Genomic DNA, 20,863 nt, shown 5'->3' on the forward strand with positions numbered 1-20,863 from the left:
ATACTTCTTTGTTGGATACCCCAAATCCACTACTACGCTATACTTCGTAATGTACCATGGGTGATTTGGATAGGAAGATCTCGTAATCATGAATAATTAATGAGACAGTTTTATTGGTTCCACAAGGTACCAGATGCTTTCAAGTTAAAAAATGATCTGGCGAAACCCAGATTTTAACGGAATTGCCTTTCCTGTACAATTATATCTAGCAGCGGTCAAGACCACTCGACTATGGAGGCTACTGATACTATTTAATTGTTTCATGTGAAGTCATTGGAAGAAGAGTTTTCTCCCCTGCCTCATGCATTTTCATGAAAGCGAGATTTTGTCAGTAAATTGACCCACAGTATTTATGATGTATAGCAGAATTAAGTACCGCTGTGGCCGATGTTGAAGATAGATTAACGACTTTCAAGGTATCTTTATTGGTTTACCAAACAAATATAATATAAAAGTTATATACATGTATAGACTGATTAAAATGAAGCCATTACCTGCCATTAGGAGTAAGGCGACGTTCGTTTCTCAACAAGTATGAGACCTGACATTCTGTACACTTGCAGTCGTCAGACATCGACGTGTGCCAGAAACAGCGGTCGACAGACGGCTTATCGAGAAACACAACGTGGTTCAGTAGCATCACTTTTCGGTCATCTTCCAGCTTGTAAAACTTTCGGAATCTGTAGAATGGAATAAGTATTGTGGAAAATCAGTATGGTACAACATATCAAAAGTTTGGTTTAGGAATTTCTTATTTAAAGCGATACTCATATTTTTTATCAAAATAACAAGCATAAGTTTTGAGTGATAAACCTTTCACAACTTACTAAATAACGCATTTATGGAAAATATTCATTACTGATAAGATTGTAACTGTGTATGTAATAGCTAAAACCACAAATATTTAATAAATGGTGGACCCTAAAAGATCAAGAGTGATAAACAAAAATCTCATAGGTAAAAATATTGTGTTTTCTGCACCTTTCTTTCAAAATAAACTCGGTATGCTTTATAAGAAACTATTGTTTCTGATATTTATTCATCATTTTCAGTAAATTAAAAGAATTGTTTTAATTATGGTACTGCTTATTTGGTAGCTAAAGAACTTCAGCAAACACGTTATATATTACCTTTTTGGACGTGTTCGCTGAAGAGAACGCCGTATCCAAACCCTACCAGAATTCGTGACATTTTTATGTCACGCTGTTATTTCACTTGTATGCATTGTACAGCCAAAATAGCTGTATCCTTAGGTAAATGAAGTAAAATGTAGTTCACAAACTCATTTTGAAAACCAAAAAACGCTTTAAAGATAGTTGATTTAGCATTTTAATAAATCCCATTACAAGCATTCCTTATCTAGGTCATAGTTGTGTTCAAATTTAATCACGTGACACCAAGATTTTCAGAAAATACCCATGTGACCTAGCGTTTATTTTGCTGTTATTTTTTCTATTTCGAATAATTAATAAATAACTATTAACAAATTTGGAATAAATAAATAGTATTTACTTATCAAAAGGTATTTACAGCCTTACTGCAATTGGATTCAACTAAATGAACAATGAGAATCCGATGCTATAAATAGAATCCATCGACGTCATCATGGTCATGTGATTGCATTGCATCATCACACTCAATTGATTCTGGTTGACTTTACTATGGGGATTACGCCATAACTTTAATGTGTTGTAAACATCAAAAAAATAAATATCAACATTAAAGTTATGGAAGCCAGAACTAGTTATTTGGGAGTTAGAGAGCATCTTTAAATATATTGCATTTGTTTTTGCAACATGATGAGGAATGGCAGTGAAAATATTCTAACTGACATTAAACATACAGAAGCAGAAAGAACATGCCCTCGTTACTCAGTGTGTGTATACCACGTGATAATTTACGTCATATATAATACGTCAGAAGGCTACATTTTGCTTAAAATTAAGACTTATATCAAACTTTTGATGATTTTGACATATGTCTGTAAAACGTTGCTACTCTTGTGTCAACTAAAAACAGTTATCCGATTTATGCAATATTAATAATCAAAGCATTCATTTAAAATTTCTTTCTAAAGCATGGGCTCGTATTCTCCATCATACTTAGTCCGAGTTGACTCAGACTCAGAAAAGCTGAATTATTATTTTGTTGTATAACTGCTATTATACGAGCAAAGATGAAAGAAAAAATATATATGTGCTCCAAATAACATGTCCTACCATTAGGCACACATCTTTTGTTAAAGTTAGTGATATAATAGAAACTTTGAAATATTTAAGAATTCAGTTTTCTGAGCCCCGAGCCTGAAACTCACACTCGAAACGTTAGTGCATACGGATTCATGTGTATCTTCAATAATTCACATAATTATTTTCTACAAAGCAGAGAAATGATTTCAAAATAAAGTAGGCGATGACCCAGCGCGAGCTTACAAATATATTTTCTTTGTTGTGTGCATAAATATTCGGAACTCCTCCGCCATTTTCTACAAACAACCTCACATGTATGCCGGTATAAGAAGTAGTTTGCAATATTTTTAATCATATTATTAATTAAATGTAGTGTTTCAGCTTGTATTTGTAGATCTAAGTTTAAATTGATTGAGAGTAAGTGTATTATTGCAAACATAATTAAGATAACCAAGAGTTGAGTCATTAACTTTAACTCCGAAATTGAAATTACTACGCGATCTACATGTAGCGTAGTTAATGTGTATCTATTTCTGACAATTTAAAACGTCCATATACATCCAAGGTTGTTTTCAATGAAAATGGCCCAAGAGCTCCGAATGATTCATTAATTATGTGGCTTACCTTTGGTCATCATTAAGAGAATTATGAATAACATTGAGATCATCTTCATTTAGTTTCTGATTGAGTGGCAAATTTCTAAACACACTAGGTCGTTCCCACAACAATTCCTGAAAGTCGACGCGTAATTTTGTTTTTAACTGTTTCTGATATTCATCAAACACACTCTGTCTTTCGTAGTCCTCTAATTCCACAAATGATGGTTTTCCAAGAAACATTGTGTAATAGTCACTCAGCAAGCCACCAGGTTTGTCTATATTCTTTTCAAGCAAGGCCCAGAACTCCTGCTTTAACCTGAAATACATTTAAACGGACTTAATATTGAAATTATTTGAAAGCCATTTATATCCATTTGCAACGTACTTGTTTGTATAAATGTCCGAGAAAAACAACAACACATGGTCATGAACATATGTTTAAAGTATGAAATGAATTGAATAAACTGTATTGGAGTTACAAATGCCAACTTGCCCTAAAACTTAAACCAGATGCCTAAGCCCAAGCAGATGCCGACACTTGGGCTTTCTAAATCATCAAATAGTCAACCAAAATACATTAAGGTGAGTGAAAGTTAAATCCTAAACGTATTTCCAATATTTATTCACTTACTCTTCTTTCCTACGAGCTGCCTGAAGAGCGTTGACATGGTTACGGAAGCAACTCTCTGCCTCAGTGGTCACAAGGAAGTCCTGGGGCAGTCGATTATCAGTGACGTTATCCACATAGTCTGTTATCGTCCACGAATCCCCGTCCTCACAGACTTTCACAAAAAACTGATCGAAGTCATCGTCTCTATGCATCTGGGCTCGACATGATGTCCAGCTTCGCCTGAAAGGGGAGAAAAGGGTGTGACATAGTTCTACATTACAGCCAGAAAAAAATTACCAAAGGCAATTCAGTCTTTCAACAGTGGCATTAACATGGCCATAGACTTTCTTATAAAATTCAAATAATTGAACAAACAGGCCAAGGCATTTTAAAAAATTATTTGCATTTTTTCTCAATTTCTCAAGGGGCAACACCCCAAAAATATTTCTGCCAAAATGCCTAACATTAACCTACCAGTATATGTGAAAGTTTGATTTTAAACTTTCAATAATCTTTCTGTAAGATAAAAACATATTCAGAACATTTCAAAAAAAAATTATTTCTAATTTAATGCAGGTCATAACTCCTAAAATAGTTCATAATATACGTACGTCAGAATCACGTGACAGCATTAGAGCAATCTTTTGTTTGACATTTGTATGAAGTTTCATAAACTTTCAACAATCCCTCTTATATTCGATAATAATGGGACGTGACGTGCATGAAAGAACAGTGCATAATGCGGGAAGTCAGGGATAAAATAGCTCATAGAATTAGTTACTTATTTAAGACATAAAAATATGTCTGTTAGTAAACTAATCAATTCATTGATCAAACTACAGCCAACTTTTTAGAAGCCCTAAACAACTGTGGGGTTTTTGCAGAGCTTATTTTGAGCAGTATACAAAAAAACCCTCCACATCACTTGATACGTTTCCAGTAGCTATCAAGACAGGATTATTTTATCTACTATGCAATGATACATTGATATATTATTTCCTGTAAAACAGAGACACTGCGGTTCGATGTACCTAAGTGGGGGGAAGCACTCTAGTATTGATACTTATAATAATACAATATGATAGCCAGCCATACAATTCAGTCATATATGGTTATAATATCTCAAGTTACATATCTAAACAGTATTTGTTTCTGTATGTTGATAAATGTACATGTACCTATTTATTTTTTGTTTAACAGATTTAAACCAATTTTTGGAGGGCAAGAGGGTGAAAAGATCTAAGACAATTTTTGGAGGGCAAGAGGGTGAAACGATCTAAGACAATTTTTGGAGGGCAAGAGGGTGAAAAGATCTAAGACAATTTTTGGAGGGAAAAAATAAAATCACATCTTTTTCAAATTTAAAAATAGGACCAATAAAAAAGCTATTTTTTTCCTATACAATTAAGCAATCCTGAACATTTACAACTTAATCTACCCTAGTACTAAAAGTAAAATTAATAAAAAAAACTATAACAAATTTTTGGCATTGTTTGCCTCAAAATCCCACTTAATCAGAAATTGTTGGCAAGTCAGTGGCTCAAATTATTTGATTCAGCTTTTTTTTTTTTAAATATTTTATGAAAAATAGGAGCAGTCTCTTGAACAAAATAATCCAACTTTCAGAAAATAAGTGTGCGGAAAAAATAGGCGTGGTAAAAAAGCAGCCAAAACACATCTAGAAAAACATTTTTTTTTGGAACGAGCCAATTTTTGCGAAAACCCATGAAAACCAGTTATATATGACTGCTGACAAAAATTGGATCGCAGATGTTTATATTTAAGTTCAAAAATTGATGTTTTATGCATTTTTCTTAAACCGTTAGTAACAGTTTAAGACATAATTAAGCAAAAATTTGCTCTTTCAAAGACAAAAAATAAAAAAGTTGTAAACATGGTAAATCTGTGAGAGTGCAGCTTTAAACAGTGATGACAACTTTTTTAAAAAGATGATTTTCTCATTTAGTCTGTAATACATGGCATGGAATGAAATATAACAAAATACTCACACCTCTTATTTTGCTGGTTTCGGCCTTTAACAACTTTGTCAAGAGAAAAATCACTATTTTTTAGGGATGGCAACGAGTAGTAAAATTAATACTCGAGTACTCGGACGATCGTTCGATCGAGTACACGGGTACTCGATTACTCGGAAAAATTGAATATGTGTTCGCAAAGACAAGATTGTGTATACATGTATCGTTAATGACGTATATTGTGCGTTGGTCGTATTATTGGTCATTTTCACCTTTAAAGTAAACTTTCATTACGTATTTTAACAAAAAATGATATAAAAAGAAAACAAATGTTGTTTCAGGCTTTTAATTTGTCTTATTCGTTTCATTTTATACAAGTATGCACTGCAGAAATGAACAACAATCAGAATTACAATGAACGAAAATTAATAGCATACATAAAAATAGTGAACGAAATTCAATACGAAGTTCAGTTGTTCAGTTGTCTACAATGTTTTGTGTAATTGTTGTTTACCTCATTAATATTCTTGATTTAAAATATCAACCAATCAATTGTGATAATCATTGCAAAAATAGCTAAAATACGCCCATTAAGAAATCAATTCTCGATACTCTTTCGCTCGTTAGCGTCCATTGTTTGGTGAAAGGTCTCTAATTGGTATACAACAGAATTGTGTAGGTGAAAGTACCGCTATCAGAACTTCGCTAATTGACATCAGTGCTAATTTGAAATAGGGGTCCTTTATTGACAGTTTGCAACTATCACAACAACTGTCAACTAATTGATTAAGGTTAATTGTGTACACAGCGGGGATTAGAGGGACCGTTAATTGTCCTCTTGGTAACTAACCAGATCTGATATTTTGTCTGTAAATCGTGTATATGGTGATTTTTATAGATTTTTTGATTTTTTTTCCGGGTACTCGAGTAGTGATTTGGTACTCGAGTACTCGGACGTTCGATCGAGTACTCGGGTACTCGTTGCCATCCCTACTATTTTTACAATACTGCAGCAATATGCTTTGTCAAAGGTCAACATTTGTTTTCTATTTGTAAGCAAAGTGATTATTTTGTTGATAAAAGCAGATTATATCGAAGTAGTTCATTCTATGTTTTGTTGTAAAAAAGTTGGAACAAATATCATACCTGTCGCCAATGGTTTCCAAATCGGGCAAAAAGTGCCGCAAGACGTCAGGTAGACGTTTCATGAACAGATTGTGCCTCTGCCTCACCAGATCCTCACGAAGCGTCCGGGTGTGCTTTCTGACTAGATTACGAGCCCTATCTGTACCGAACAAGTCAACAAAATGTTGATAATCCGACTCTTTTTCCAACTTTCTCTTAGCGGTAGTCCAATTCATTCGAAACTCTGTGACTTTAACACGAAGAAGATTTTTAAACGCCTCTTCCGCAACATCCAAAACCTCATTTCGTGCTTTTGACGCTTCAGTGAATGGCACAATTTTATATCGCGTCTTAGACTTGTCCATCATGTGTGCAAGGACAAGAAATGCAGTTTCTATGTTAACGTTATCGTGAGCAGATGTTTCCACAATGGGTATAGTGGTATTTTTAAATTCTTTACGAGTCAACATTCTTTCTACTTCGCGAACGTAATCCATTTTCATAGAATCACACTTGGTTGTTACTAGCACAACAGGTTTTTTAGTTTTTAAGGCCTGGTTTAGAAGTGTTAAACAAAAATCCACCTGTTTTTCAATAGGGCGGTCTGCTACTTCACTGACATCAAAACAGCACAGAATGCCGTCAATGCCCAATTTTCCATCGTGCATAAGCTTTTGTTCATATCCACTCTCAGTTTCCATACCTGTAAAACAACAGTGGATATTCAGTACATTGTGTCCACAAAATAATTGTGTTGCATCATGGTATTTTTAGCCCAGAGTTGGTTTTTATGGAAAAGTCATTATAATCGTAATTCATTCTGAGTCTAACAGTCATTTTTTTCAAAATCGTTGCAAGTTTTTTGGGGGGCAAGTTTTTAAGCAGATATTTGGTTATGTTCACAATGCCAAAAAGTATGGGGTTTACCACTAAATTTTGAGGAAAAAAATCCCTATAAAAAATATCTAAGAATAGAAATGGGAGTAGACTGTACGAATATGAAGTAGCTCAGTTCGAAAAACTGATGGTATATATTGTTGTTGAAGTTATATATTATGATCAAATATAAATGGTTAAAAGAGTAGTTCTACAACATACATTATTTTTTTATAAATATCCAAATTTTGAGAGACAAAAAACTCAAAAAGTTCAAAATTTTCCAAAAATATCCTTGGGAGGCATTCTGATAGGGTCCTGTGTTGTTCATAGCATGTCAATACTTCTATAATTGTCAGGATTTAAGGGGTTTATCTCTCCCAATATATACCCTATATATTAGTTTTACTTCACTCTCTGGGCATCAAATCATTCAAAAGATAACCAAAACTTCTCCTACACTTAATTTTTCCACCTTTTTTAGCAGAGGCCAAAATTCGGCTACTTACCAAATGCAAACATTTTTACCCATGAAATAATTGTGTGTGTTCATGTTATTATTGTTGTTTGTTTCTAATTATGCTAAATATTTTTAATAGTATGTCAATCTTTCATTAATTTAATGAATGAGTTTGAATCATTTACGCATTAAACTTTCCTAATTGAAAAGGCATAGTGTGGTCTTGTATCATCTTCTAAGTTCTTTCCTATCTTATGTCATTCTTAAGTAAAGTATCTCACTTACATGTATAAATCATTTAAATTAATCACTTCAAAATATCAATAATCACTTCAATATAAGAAATACCTAATCATTGATCTGATTCAAAATACATGCTGTCATGTTAAAAACACCTATATACAAGTTTGTCATTTAATATGACGATGAATTTTTTTGGAAAATTGAGTTAAGAATGGCTTAAGATGTTTTATGAATACCAGCCGAGTCACTTCCCAATTTTTGTGAAAAAGCCCTGTGCCGGTATTCATAATCATCTTAAGCCATTCTTAAATCAATTTCCAAAAGAATCTTGACTTAAGTCATTTTCCTAAGTTGCGTATATATACATTCCACTTATCATATGATATTATATACAGAAACCATTTTAAATACTCGATTTGCACTGACGATTACTATATTTAATACAGTATGCAAAATTTGTGTAATAAGGATATTTTAAAAAATGTGAAAAATCATGAATACAAATGTGCACATGAATGACACATCACATACCGAGCTGATCTTTACAGATGTACATTAGTTTCTCCGCGGACTGTACTTTCGTCTGACAACACCGTTTGTGGTATGGATCCATTCGACCGGTTTTTAAACGGCTGAAAGGACACATCATCGATAAACTCCGTCTGCTCAATCACATGGAATGTGAAATTGTTTCCTTCGTCCGTTTTCGTGACCTCACCCCAATACAGGAAGTGGTCGTTATTGATGACACGCCCACCGAAATCTGATTGGCTGAGGACAGAAATGTGCTCAAGGTGGTAATTGTCTGCATCAGAATGGATAAATCGATTGCACAAACAAGACTTTCCGACTCCAAACTGTCCCTTTTCCTTTTCCGTACCGGACAAACCAATAACACTGACATTAAATGTCCGACTGTCTGGTTTCTTCGCCATCTTAACGTTTTTAGCTCTAGCTAGGGACAAGTTAAACTTATGACATTCAGCTTAATTGAGTTCTTATTGCTTCAAGGCTGATTGGTGAGCCCCGTTTTACTTTTGCTTTATGTAAACGGCCACCTTCTTTCCACATTTTTGTAACACAGTTTCATTTTCAGCCATAACAAAAAAAAAAAATTGAAAGGTTTTTTTTCTAATTACACAGCCGAATGTAACTATGATGTACATGTACTTCAAATTTTTTTCATAGCATTAATCATAATGTTGATAGTAAGTCAAAGAATCATGCTGCGGCCCTTTGACGTCAATTCACATAATCATCCCTCTCTGCATGTGGTGGTCACTCTGACAAGACACTGGTGATTCAACCCATGGTCAATCCTGAAAATAAACAGTGACCAGTTAATATCTTGTTAACATATATATGTATATGAAAACTAAGGATTGTCCTTAAGCAGACTTTATTGACAACCAATCTACCTTGATTCATTTTCAAATGCTAAAAGCACCACTCGAACTTGCATCTTTCCCACAAATGTTATGTCCTGAGCAAGGAATTGTAGTTTCCAGCATATATTTATGGACATGTCACGTAAAAAAAAGGGGCCCTGTAGCAAATGCCAATCCACTGATGAGTCACATTTTTTATCATTTTAACGCCAATCCAACATTTTTTATCATTTGTCAAATACAAATACTACAAATGATGACATAAAAAATGAACTAATTTCGTTTGAAATTTTACTAAGTTACATGTACAAGACTATAATAATGATATAGAAGATATAGAAGCAAGGCAATTTTAGTGCAGTTCACGAATATACATGAGTTCATGGGATCATCTGACAGGCTCAGATTAAGTAATTTAGAAAGCCTCAGAAGAAATGACCCCCAAAGTCCTTTTTTGTCATTATTTTGTCCTATTAAAGGTGCTAGAAACTAGATGGTCCCCAAATCGGCAAATACATTATGTTCACAAGACAAGCCTAAAATATTTTGTATTTGTAAAATTAGCGCGTAATGGTTTCCCAGTTTATAATGTGTATATTTAGCACGTAAAAGTCATGTAATTAGTACAGATTAATATGCCGACACTATTTTAAAATTAACTGGAATTTACATGGTAGACAAACCCAGTTAATTTCGAATTGGCACAATACGCAAAAACTTCGAAAGATACATGTGTTGTATGCAATGTGATCACCAGTAAGTAAGATTCAATGTTATGTACACAATGATATAAATTTTGTGTAAGTTTTTGACAATTTTCTTTTTTTTGTCTAGTCCCTTTGTGCATATTAATAAATATATATCGGCCAGCCCATGGGCCCAGCAAGTGCCAATATAGTGATTTAGTAACGTCAAAATAAACATTAACTTATGTAATTATCAAACATTTTTATCATCATTAAACATCATATCTTATCCTTGATTTTTAATTATCAAATTACAAAATACACAAGCATAGACATTAATAGGTTAAACACGTTATAAATTTACAAAAAAATATACATACTGTATTTAAACAAACCTGAATATTTTCAGTGAAATATGTTTTATTTGATTTAAGAATCAATGCACACAAAACATATTAAACAAAATTAATGCACTTAAAATCACTTCACTTTTAACATTCTTTGTATACAGTTATATGTTCATACTTCATGTAAGAAAGACCATCCCTGATTATTTAAAGTAAACAGTGCCACGCAATGGTACGTTTGTTATCAAACTATGAATAAAATACACTGCGTAACTTAAGGTGTGATTTTGGATATATTTGCAAAAACAAACTTATACAGATTTCAAATATCTATTTCATTTATTTTCCTCTAAGGGAAACTGAAGTGGTCACAGAACATTGTTACGTTAATTATCAAACTATGAATAAAATACACTGCTTAACTTAAGGTGTGATTTTGGATAAATTTGCGAAAACAAACTGATACGGATTTCAAATATCTATTTCACTTATTTTCCTCTCATGAAAGCTGAAGTGGTAACAGAAAATTTAAGTACTTTCTCAACTGAAAAGCAACTGAATTTATTTTTTTTTACAATATTTACTGTTTTTTACACTATCATATAACTAAGTTTATAAAATTCAAATTTACAAAGTTTGTATAACCTTCAACAATGCATTTACCGTAATCCTGTTAAAACTTATCTTTATAATCATGTATACGGTATTATAACTTAAAACAAAATGGTGAAAGTTAAACGAAGAAAATCTTTGAATTCATGCATTCACTGAAGAGCTAAGTCAACAGACAATAACTGTTTAGTCAGATCTATTTATAACTCCTTTTATAACCTTTCAATACGATAAAAACTTGCCGTATGATCGTATGATTGCATCATGGTAGTCCTTGAAAGGGCCATAAAATGATTAGGAACTTTTCATACAAAAACTAACAAATCCTACCTGTTAAATTAACCACAACTTAAAGATTCCCATCAGATTTTCTAATTAACCGAAAGCAAAACTATGAACCTGCATAAATCATTTACAAAAACCATGCTTGAGATTAAATATAAAACCCCTGCTACTAAAATACATCACGCGACATGTACCAGAGCATAGAACAGTGTAGTTTTGACAGACCATGAAGCTAGTTTAACACCGAAGAGACAAATTGACACCAAAATTGTGACAATATGTATCTTTACTGTTTTTTAACATGCGACATGTGTGTCAATTTCTTCCCTGTAGCAACTAAATAAGAGATCAAAGAATTTTTAACCCTAGGAATGTATTGGATGTCCTATGTCCGGTATACATTGTATAAACATGTACGTAATAATCAACAATTGTTAAGGTTATCCTATGTAGGGTTTTGGCTAAAGAGTTAAGGAAGGGTGCTGCACCCTGTCCTTTTTTGGTAGCAACCTCCTACCCTCATGGAGACCAACATGTGTACCCTCCTGCCCTCATAGATTTAAATGCCTTACTGAAGACTGTCAAATATTTCAGCCGCTTTGATTAAATCTTATATGTGCAGGGATCGAACTCACAAAATGCCAGTAAAAATCGAAAAATGCGAGTAGAAAATCCTGTCGCTAGAATTTTTTGCGTACGCATATTTTTGCAACCGCATATAAAATCAATGATTTCGCTAAAACTGTCCTTGGCGCTTCAAAATCTCCTCTATGGAAGTTTATAATAGATAATCACATGATCGTATATGGACGCTCGTCGCTGTACACAAATGTTATTATCGAGTATTAAAATAAGCGCCAAGAGATATCTACCATTTTGCTTGTTGAAAAAAAATTGCTAGTGGCAAAAGAAGTTAAATTCAATCCCTGATGTGATTATGAATACTTACAAAATTTACATATTTAGCAGTTGACACCAAATATTACTTCATTTTAACAAAATTCCTCATACTTTTGGTCAAACACAAAATGTTCGGCGTTCTTCACAGCCCGAATCAATATGCCCTTTCTCCCTTCCACCGTGTCTACCTTCTGCAGGACCCTGTTCCTTTTTAAAAACTGGCTAAAACCCTAATAAAATATATGTTTTGAGATCAATGAAAATAAAATTATTTAAATGAGTATACCAGCCTCAGAAACTCACTTGCCGTAAATGTAGAAAATATCGGTTAATCCCATGTATATGTACCAAGGTAATCCTGAAATTTTGGTTCACGTTATATATTTGAACTGCTAATGTCCATGCACTCAAAACTCATTTACAGCGGTTGATTTCAATATCACCAACATGAACTGAATGTAATACTAAAACGAGTAATGTCTTATCATCTTAAATTACAGTATGGGAAAAACATGTTTTTATTATATTTAAGTAAGAGCTACACTTCAATTATTATCCTTTTAAACTTGCCATCAAAGGAAAACACATCAATAATAAATTCTACGTAACAGGTCCCCACTTCTAGAAAGAATATAAATTCTGTATAGCAGTCTTAAACAATCTACAATTCAAACTATTTATGGTATTTTGTGTTATCCAAAAATAAGCACAGAGAACAATGATCATCTTAAGTCGATAAGTACCCAGAAGTGCAATGTTTAAGGCAATCCATCCACCATTAATACAAAAAAAATGCTACTGGTGAAGTTTCAGTTTAAAGCTGCACTCTCACAGATTGAACATTTTGACAACTTTTTTAATTTTTGTCTTGGAACATGCCATATTTATGCGAAAAACCATGTAAACCATTCACTAAAGACTGCTTACAAAATATTAGTCACAGATTTTTCGATTTTATTTCAAAAATTTATGTTTTATGCATTTTTCTTTAACCGTTAGTAATGCTTTAAAGGGGCTGTACTCTGTATGATAAAATTGCGGAAAAAAAACAAACTCATAAACTTGGTATTAATGTGTTCAATGCATTGAAACTTACTAACTGAAGTACCACATAGTTTACAATTTATTTAAGTTTAGCAGTTATTTTGTTTTTTTCATTTAAAAAAGATTACTGGGTATGTCTACCAGGTAGAATTCATTCCTTATGCGTGATTGGCTAGTCGATGTTACACATGATATTACCGAGGTAGGTGTATAGCTTAATTATGTCCCCCGATTAGAATAAGCCTTTGTAGCTCAGTGAGTAAGACACTGGACTTCAATTTTGGCGATGCTGGTTCGGACCCGGTCTCCGACACAATTTTTTTTTTACATTTTGGTACTTTATTTAAAATTATGATATCAAAGTGAAACACATTCTATTAGATAATTGTCCTGAGATTTGTTACAGAAAAAAACTTTTTTTGGTGCCAATCTGTGACACAGTCCCTTTAAATGCACAATCACATCTTTGCATCCTGTGATGAATGGGTTACCTTAAAGACATTCGTCTTTAAACATTACAGTGATTTTTTTTGGTGCAATTCACTGCCTTCTAAAGGCATTTTTCCTTAGTGAAAAAAAGTTTGTTTTCCCCATTTATTTAAAAAAAAATCCCAATTTGATAAATGCACATTACTTTAATAAATAAAAAAGCAATGAATTTCTTAAAAAATAAACAAAACCTTGAAAATACTAATTCTTTCACAACAATCTTGCTGTTTTCCATTCACTATTAAAAAGACAAAAAAAATTGGTTTGCTTAGGATTACATCCTTTTTAAAAATAGGTATGGTAGGTAGGCTTTTTATTTATTGATTAATTTTATTAGGCTTTATATAAAAACGTTATTGTCATCATTGGAGAATTGTGGTAAAGTAACCTTCTGTATAAGGCTTTAAAGGCTTAAAGCAAACCACATATTGAAACACACACTTAAAAAGAAAAAAAAAGAAAAATTTTACCATCAGACTGTTAAAACGGTAAGGTCGGCACCTATTTCATAGGTAGGGTCGGGTAACTCGAACCAAATAGTTTTTTAGGCCTATTCTCACTACAGAATACAAGTGTCAACAACAAGCTTCATACTTTGAACTAGAATTCTTGGCATTTGATTTCAGAAAATGATGCATTCTGTGTGATTCCCATGATCAACACACTTCAATACAAGTTTTATTTGAACTCATTTTGCAGTTAAACATAAAAACAATTTGGTATGGCCTATATTCCACAGTAGCAAAAGCACACTGGAATTATTTTATTCAATATATATATAGAATCTCAGCTATAACCAGCTTTTAGTTTATTGTTGGAGCCCAGGTAAGTGGATCATTAAGTATGACATCACAGTATGACATTACAGCCTAATAAATAAATCTACTCAGTGATGTATGCCAATAACCGAAATAGAGAGCATGAAATACTTGACTCTGATTGAGTTGTTTAAAGCGATGAACTACATATTACATTGTAAATACATGATACTGTACATATTGTACAAAACCACTTTACAAACATGTGCCCAACGCAAAATTAAATGCTGAGCAAACTGGCACAATTCATAATGTGATTTGTCCATTTAGACTCTGTTTTCTATGATTCACTTGCTATTGCGGAAATGTAATAAATAACCTACATGTACACTTCATTAAAGCTGTACTCTCACAGATTGAACGTTTTGACAACTTTTTTATTTTTTGTCTTGGAATGAGCCAATTTTTGACAAAATCCATGGAAACCAGTTATACGAGACTGCTGAGAAAAAATCAGACAGAAGATTTTTATATATAAGTTCAAAAATTGATATTTTATGCATTTATCTTTAACCGTTAGTAATGGTTTAAGCCATAAAACATTATTTTTCGAACGGAAATATGAAAATCTACGATCTGATTTTTTGTCAGCAATCTTATATCATTGGTTTGTTGATATTTACGAAAAAACTTTCCAAGACAAAAAATAAAAGTTGGTAAAATGGTCAATCTGTGAGAGTGCAGCTTTAATAAACCTTTTGGTAATTTTACAATGATAACACATCCAATAATCACACCCAAACAAAACCAACATTTAAGTTTTAACAAACCCTATGAACAAATCACTAAATTTCTTTTCTTTTTTTCTTCAATCTCCTGTATTATAATTAATTTATGCTGCAACAATTTTTTAACTGGTCTGGGATTCTTCAAATTTCAAAACAAAATTATACTAAAATATCAATAAGAGTTTCACATTTCTTTCCTTGATCAGACAGGACCATTTAAATTCATTCGTATTAATACTGATAATATAATGATTTGCTGCCTTCACAATGCAAACAAAATACATGACTCAACAATTTAAAAACATTATCTTAATCAAACATCATTGCAAATCATTTTAAAATATTGAGCGGTGATTCATTGAAGCTTCTGCCTGATGTACCAGTATCTCCCTTACACCACACCACAGGCAGCAGTAACTATGACAAGACCCCCCTCCCCCTTCATGACAGGACCTCCTCCACACCCTCCCCCCCCCATCCCGCCCATTTTCTGGTCAAATAAAAAGTCAAGCCCTTGTTTTTGGAAACATTAACATTTATCATAGAAATCTTTAAATCAATAAAAAAATAATATATAGTTTCTAATATATTACACTGTCACAATGGCTTGTAGTACCTGTCAATGTAACTGCTGCTGTTGCTTCACACTCATTCATTAACACAACTTAGAAGAAACAAAAAAGTACTCGAAGTCGATACAAAAAAACAAAAATCTGTTATTTGACAACACACAATCAAGTTAAATTTTGCATTGTATACTTAAAATGGTAACAACATCATCCAAGCACACAGAGAATTAAAATGACGCAAATGAGGGCTTTACTCCCCCTAAACCCTTGTCGGAGGTTATTTGTCGGAGGTAGTCAAGGTAATCCATTGTAATGTTTAATCTACAACCACGTGCTATGATTTACTGACGAAATATAATTCCTTTATTGGTCAACTGAAAAGTTGAACGACTACCAGCAACATGATACTTTCCATGCCAAGCACAATTACCAGAACGAGCCCCGTTAGTTTTCAACTTGCGATGATACAATCATTATTGAATTGAAAAGGGCTCACAATGCCACTATTACTCATCCCTGTAAAATGAAATCAATATTCATATTGATCTCAAACCTTTCAGATGTATTTGATCAATAGAACTCCTAAGAACATTTTTAATCAGTCATCCTAACAGGTACATGACTAAGAATAAAAATGCCTGAATGAAATGATTTTACATCCTGATGGACTACCAGGATAAATGATTTTATATGACAATGTTACCGGGGTAAATGATTTTAATGACAATGTTAGAAAATTACATACATGTCCGACGGACAATTAATTGGGCCATCTTTTCCATGAGGTCATAAGGAAGAAATATGATTTGGTTAGGTATACATCCTTTTCAAAAACAGGTAGGGTAGGTACATGTAGGCTTTTTATTTATTTTTTTAAAACGCTTTATGTTATTGTTATCATTGAAGAATGGTGTTAAAATAATCTTCTGTATAAAGCTTCAAAAAAGGTTTTAAACCATTTTTTAATACACACACTTATAAATATTCTTCTTATTATTTATTTTTACAAAAAGACTTTAAAAATGGTTGGAGCCTATTTCGTATGTAGGGACAGCAATCCAACCCAAATGTATTCTTTTTAGGCCTGAGTGTTACATATGAACGATTTTTCAAAATATTTATTCTTGGTTGATTTGAGGTATATTTCGTAGCTAATAGTTTTGACTGAAAATGTCAGCACATACATGACAAAGCATACTTTTTGAAAGTTGAAATTTTAATTTGATTTCTGGCATTCACTTAGTATTCAGCTAAATTTCTTGATCTTTAAAATTTGATCCTACCATTGTTGATAAGATGCTCCAGCTAGTGATTGATTATATTTTTCCATTGCCCTACAGTCCTACTCATTATCATAGTCTTATAATTACATATTGTGTAAACAAAATTTGGTCAACTTTTCCTTTTAATTGTACATTTCAAAAAAAGTTAATTTGTTGATTTCTACTACGGAAATTACCATAGGTTTATAATTACATAATAATTATGTAAATATGAAATTAAGGCGAATATAAACCAATTGCTAGATTTTCATCCCTGCCCACCCTCTATTTTCCTCTGCCCCTTGAATTTAATTGACTCAAACAAATTAAAGTGTTGAACAGTTAAATGCGAAAAGGTTCTAAGTGACATAATATAAAGCAGCAGACAGAACCTTTTCGCTTTCACCCCTCGAATATTATTTAATTTACTAGGGTCTGTATTTGCATATCGGTCTGGTACTGTCCTGGTACGGTCTACAGTGTCGAAGTGTATACAATTCACATGCTAAAAGGAGGATTGTTACGATCACGTTCTCGGTTCGTCTAGAAAGGCATGTATATGGTCCATTATGGAATAAGAGAGAACATGAACATATATTCAACAGTGAGACAGTAATCTAAGAAAATTAATAAATAAAATGTCAACCCCCGCCCCCATTTAAAAATAAAAATGAATGAGAATCTAGCAATTAATTTAAATTGGCCTAATGATGTACTTTTCCCTTTGATTCTTTATTTTAGACGAGTAGTCGAAATTAACACAAGCCCGCAAGCCCTGCATTGGTAAAATGTCATCCGGGCTTGCTAAAATTCTGAATTTTATATAGCAGTGCTGGCTCAAAATTTTGATGCTAAACAATAGTACAAGAATTCAGACTTGTTCATCCAAAAGTCTAATTTCGATGACTGTTAGACCACAAAAAAAATAAACATATATTTCTCATTAACTGATATCCAAATTGTCCTTACTTCAACATCAACAATTTAGAGCACAGTGGAGTCAACACCAATGCTTGCCTGTTGTTTTTTAGTGGAAACAGTGGCATAAATCAATTATTAAAGCCAGAGTTATGGGTCTTGCTGTACATATGCATTTTGTCTCTGGTAGCATGTGTCTCATTTTATTATCTTATACAGTCTTTGATTTATGGCCTATGTAAAGTCATGATGGCCGATGATGACTTGGCCAATACCGCCTCCCTTGTAAAACGTGAGGAAAAACTTAAGATCGCATATGCATATGGGTAACTGAATCAGTTTATATATCCAAAATTAAACAAGAGGGTAGCTAGCCAATGCCAATGTCTACCCAATTTCTTTAGTTGGTTAAGGGGCAATAAAGTCATATACTGAAAATTATTAAAGCTGGAACTATTGTTAGGCATATGTTAATACATCTTAGATACTAACATCAAGATTATTTCTATGTTTAATTTATATTGATTAACCAATATATTATTTTTGCCTGGATTACAATTCTGTAGGAAGGAGGATCTAAGGCCCGTGAATGACTAATCAGCAATCAGTAATCTGCTGCAATGTAGCTGTATACACACCCTGGTGTGCAAATCAATAAACAAAATTGTGCTTCTATTTTAATTTATTCGCATATTCTGCTTTTTGTTATTTGTTTTGTAACTGGCTGATTTTTTAATAAATGATTTTTTATGAGTATGATTTTAATTGCGTATTTACGCAAATGCACACCTTATCTGTAACTCTGGTGTATCATACTTAAACACATATATGGTTTAGTAAAAAATGTTGAAGCAGGTGTGGGGGGAATAATACAGTTATCAAAACAGCACAAATCAATGCATAATCTTTACATTCCATAGTATACATAACTGACTGTCCTGGTGTAATTCAATATTGTAGCTCAAACTGATGAGTTTGATGTTATATTAACCAAAGACGTCTTAGCAAAATAATACATGTTTCCATTAATTATGCAAATTTCATGCAACAACCTGAGATTAAGCATCCTATCTGAATTTTAAGTATTGTCATAATTATATATTTCATTACATTATAACATTTCATAGACTAGTGATTTTAAAAATCTCTTATCAGTTCTTAGTTACTCATAGTTCTTAGTAGACCTTATTGGCTTTGAGCAGGACTGGTTTAAAACAAGCGCAATGTTTTGAACAGTTCAGTGTAAATGACACTTTCTGTGCAATGATTCACTTCCAGAAAGCACTATCCACAAGGTAAAAATATCTTTGGCTATGAAATAAAGTCTTAAGGGATTTCTTGTCATGGAGAATTGCATAGGAGTTGGTTCAAGTTGCACAATAGTGCTATATGCCTTGACTAGAGCCAGTAGAGGATAGAGCCAAGGTTTTGAATCATCTTACATCCAAACATTGCTGAACAGAAATAAATGCCGAATATTACAAGTGGAATATCTTGACATTTCAACAATTGTAATTGCATTTTCAATAGCAAGTATTACAGTCACCTAGGTATTTTCTTTTTCAATATTTAGTTAATGAATCAGAATCAGATGTGAACGAAACTGACCCCAATCTGCAACACGGAACAACAAAATACAAGTACCTACCAATATCTAACAAACAAATGATAGTCAATATTGTAGCCACGTTAATTCTGGTTAGATTGGATGCAATTATTGAGTAATTCGACATCTGATTTCTCTTAAAACTCAGTAATTTCTAAAATTATTGCTGAGATCAATTATAATTCGCCATGTTTGAATTCAACGAAGCGTAACGAGACGGAGTCTCATGTTTTACCAGATAGAATATTGTTTTTTTATGCCATTATCTAAACCAGTCAAAAGCAATGTTATACTGCTCAAAAAAGGAAACGCATTGAGACTGACATTTATAAATTCTTATCGGACTCCTCTAATCATTTTCTTAATCATTTGGATAAATCAAATTGCGGAATACACAGAATCTTTAGCCTAGCTGTAGGGGACCATAATAAACTATGAGCTTGGAGTATAATAATAATTATATTGATAATGGGATGGTCAAAGTAACATATGGCCCTTATCAATGAAATATTATTATTATTGGTGGATAATGCCTTCTATATGTATATGTCTGAAGTCCTAGTATAGTTCAATAGTACCAAAGAGAACCAATCATTATTCTGGTTAGGGACCATTTTTGCCCGTTCCGCTTATCCTGTAAAATAGTTGTTTAGCAATTCAAGTATGGTTGTTTTTCATACAAATGATGCTGTGTCCAAAAGAAGCTTCAAAATAGGAAAACTAATGTCATAGGTGCAGTCACGGACCTATTAGTTTGGTGTAGTACACGGTCACTTCAATGGATTTTACTGACTATGTTTGGCACATGACCTCATTCGAAAATTGATTAGCATGCATTATAAATATAATCATACTGATTTTTGGTTCAGGAGATAATTAACTTTCGTTGAAGCCGAGTGGCTGCATTAGGGCTTGACCCGCCGTGACGCAATCATGGCTTAAATGCTGTTTAAATGTTATACGTGACATGAGGTGAAAGTGACAGCAATTCCCAGTCAGATCCAGATATTAGAAGACTTGAAGTGACACAGTGAGATACGGATGAGATACCCTTGCTATTCGCGAAGATACCTCATGGTTCTTTAACGTGCTAGGTGTAAAGCAACGATATAATTATTATATGATACAACTCT

General features: G+C 32.9%; 1 protein-coding gene across 1 annotated transcript in view; it reads right to left on the reverse strand.

The window, feature by feature from the left end:
* LOC128232514 (rho GTPase-activating protein 5-like) overlaps window positions 1-10,655 on the reverse strand; it is a 74,244-nt gene extending 63,589 nt beyond the window's left edge. Inside the window, 7 exon segments of the mRNA XM_052946101.1 lie at window positions 495-680; window positions 2,814-3,104; window positions 3,420-3,638; window positions 6,521-7,202; window positions 8,610-8,703; window positions 8,705-9,397; window positions 10,548-10,655. Coding sequence (XP_052802061.1) covers window positions 495-680; window positions 2,814-3,104; window positions 3,420-3,638; window positions 6,521-7,202; window positions 8,610-8,703; window positions 8,705-9,013 — 1,781 coding nt within the window. The 5' untranslated portion in view covers window positions 9,014-9,397; window positions 10,548-10,655.
* Window positions 10,656-20,863: the final 10,208 nt, after the last annotated feature.

This window comes from Mya arenaria, chromosome 4 (genome assembly GCF_026914265.1).
Source record: "Mya arenaria isolate MELC-2E11 chromosome 4, ASM2691426v1".
NCBI lineage: Eukaryota > Metazoa > Mollusca > Bivalvia > Myida > Myidae > Mya > Mya arenaria.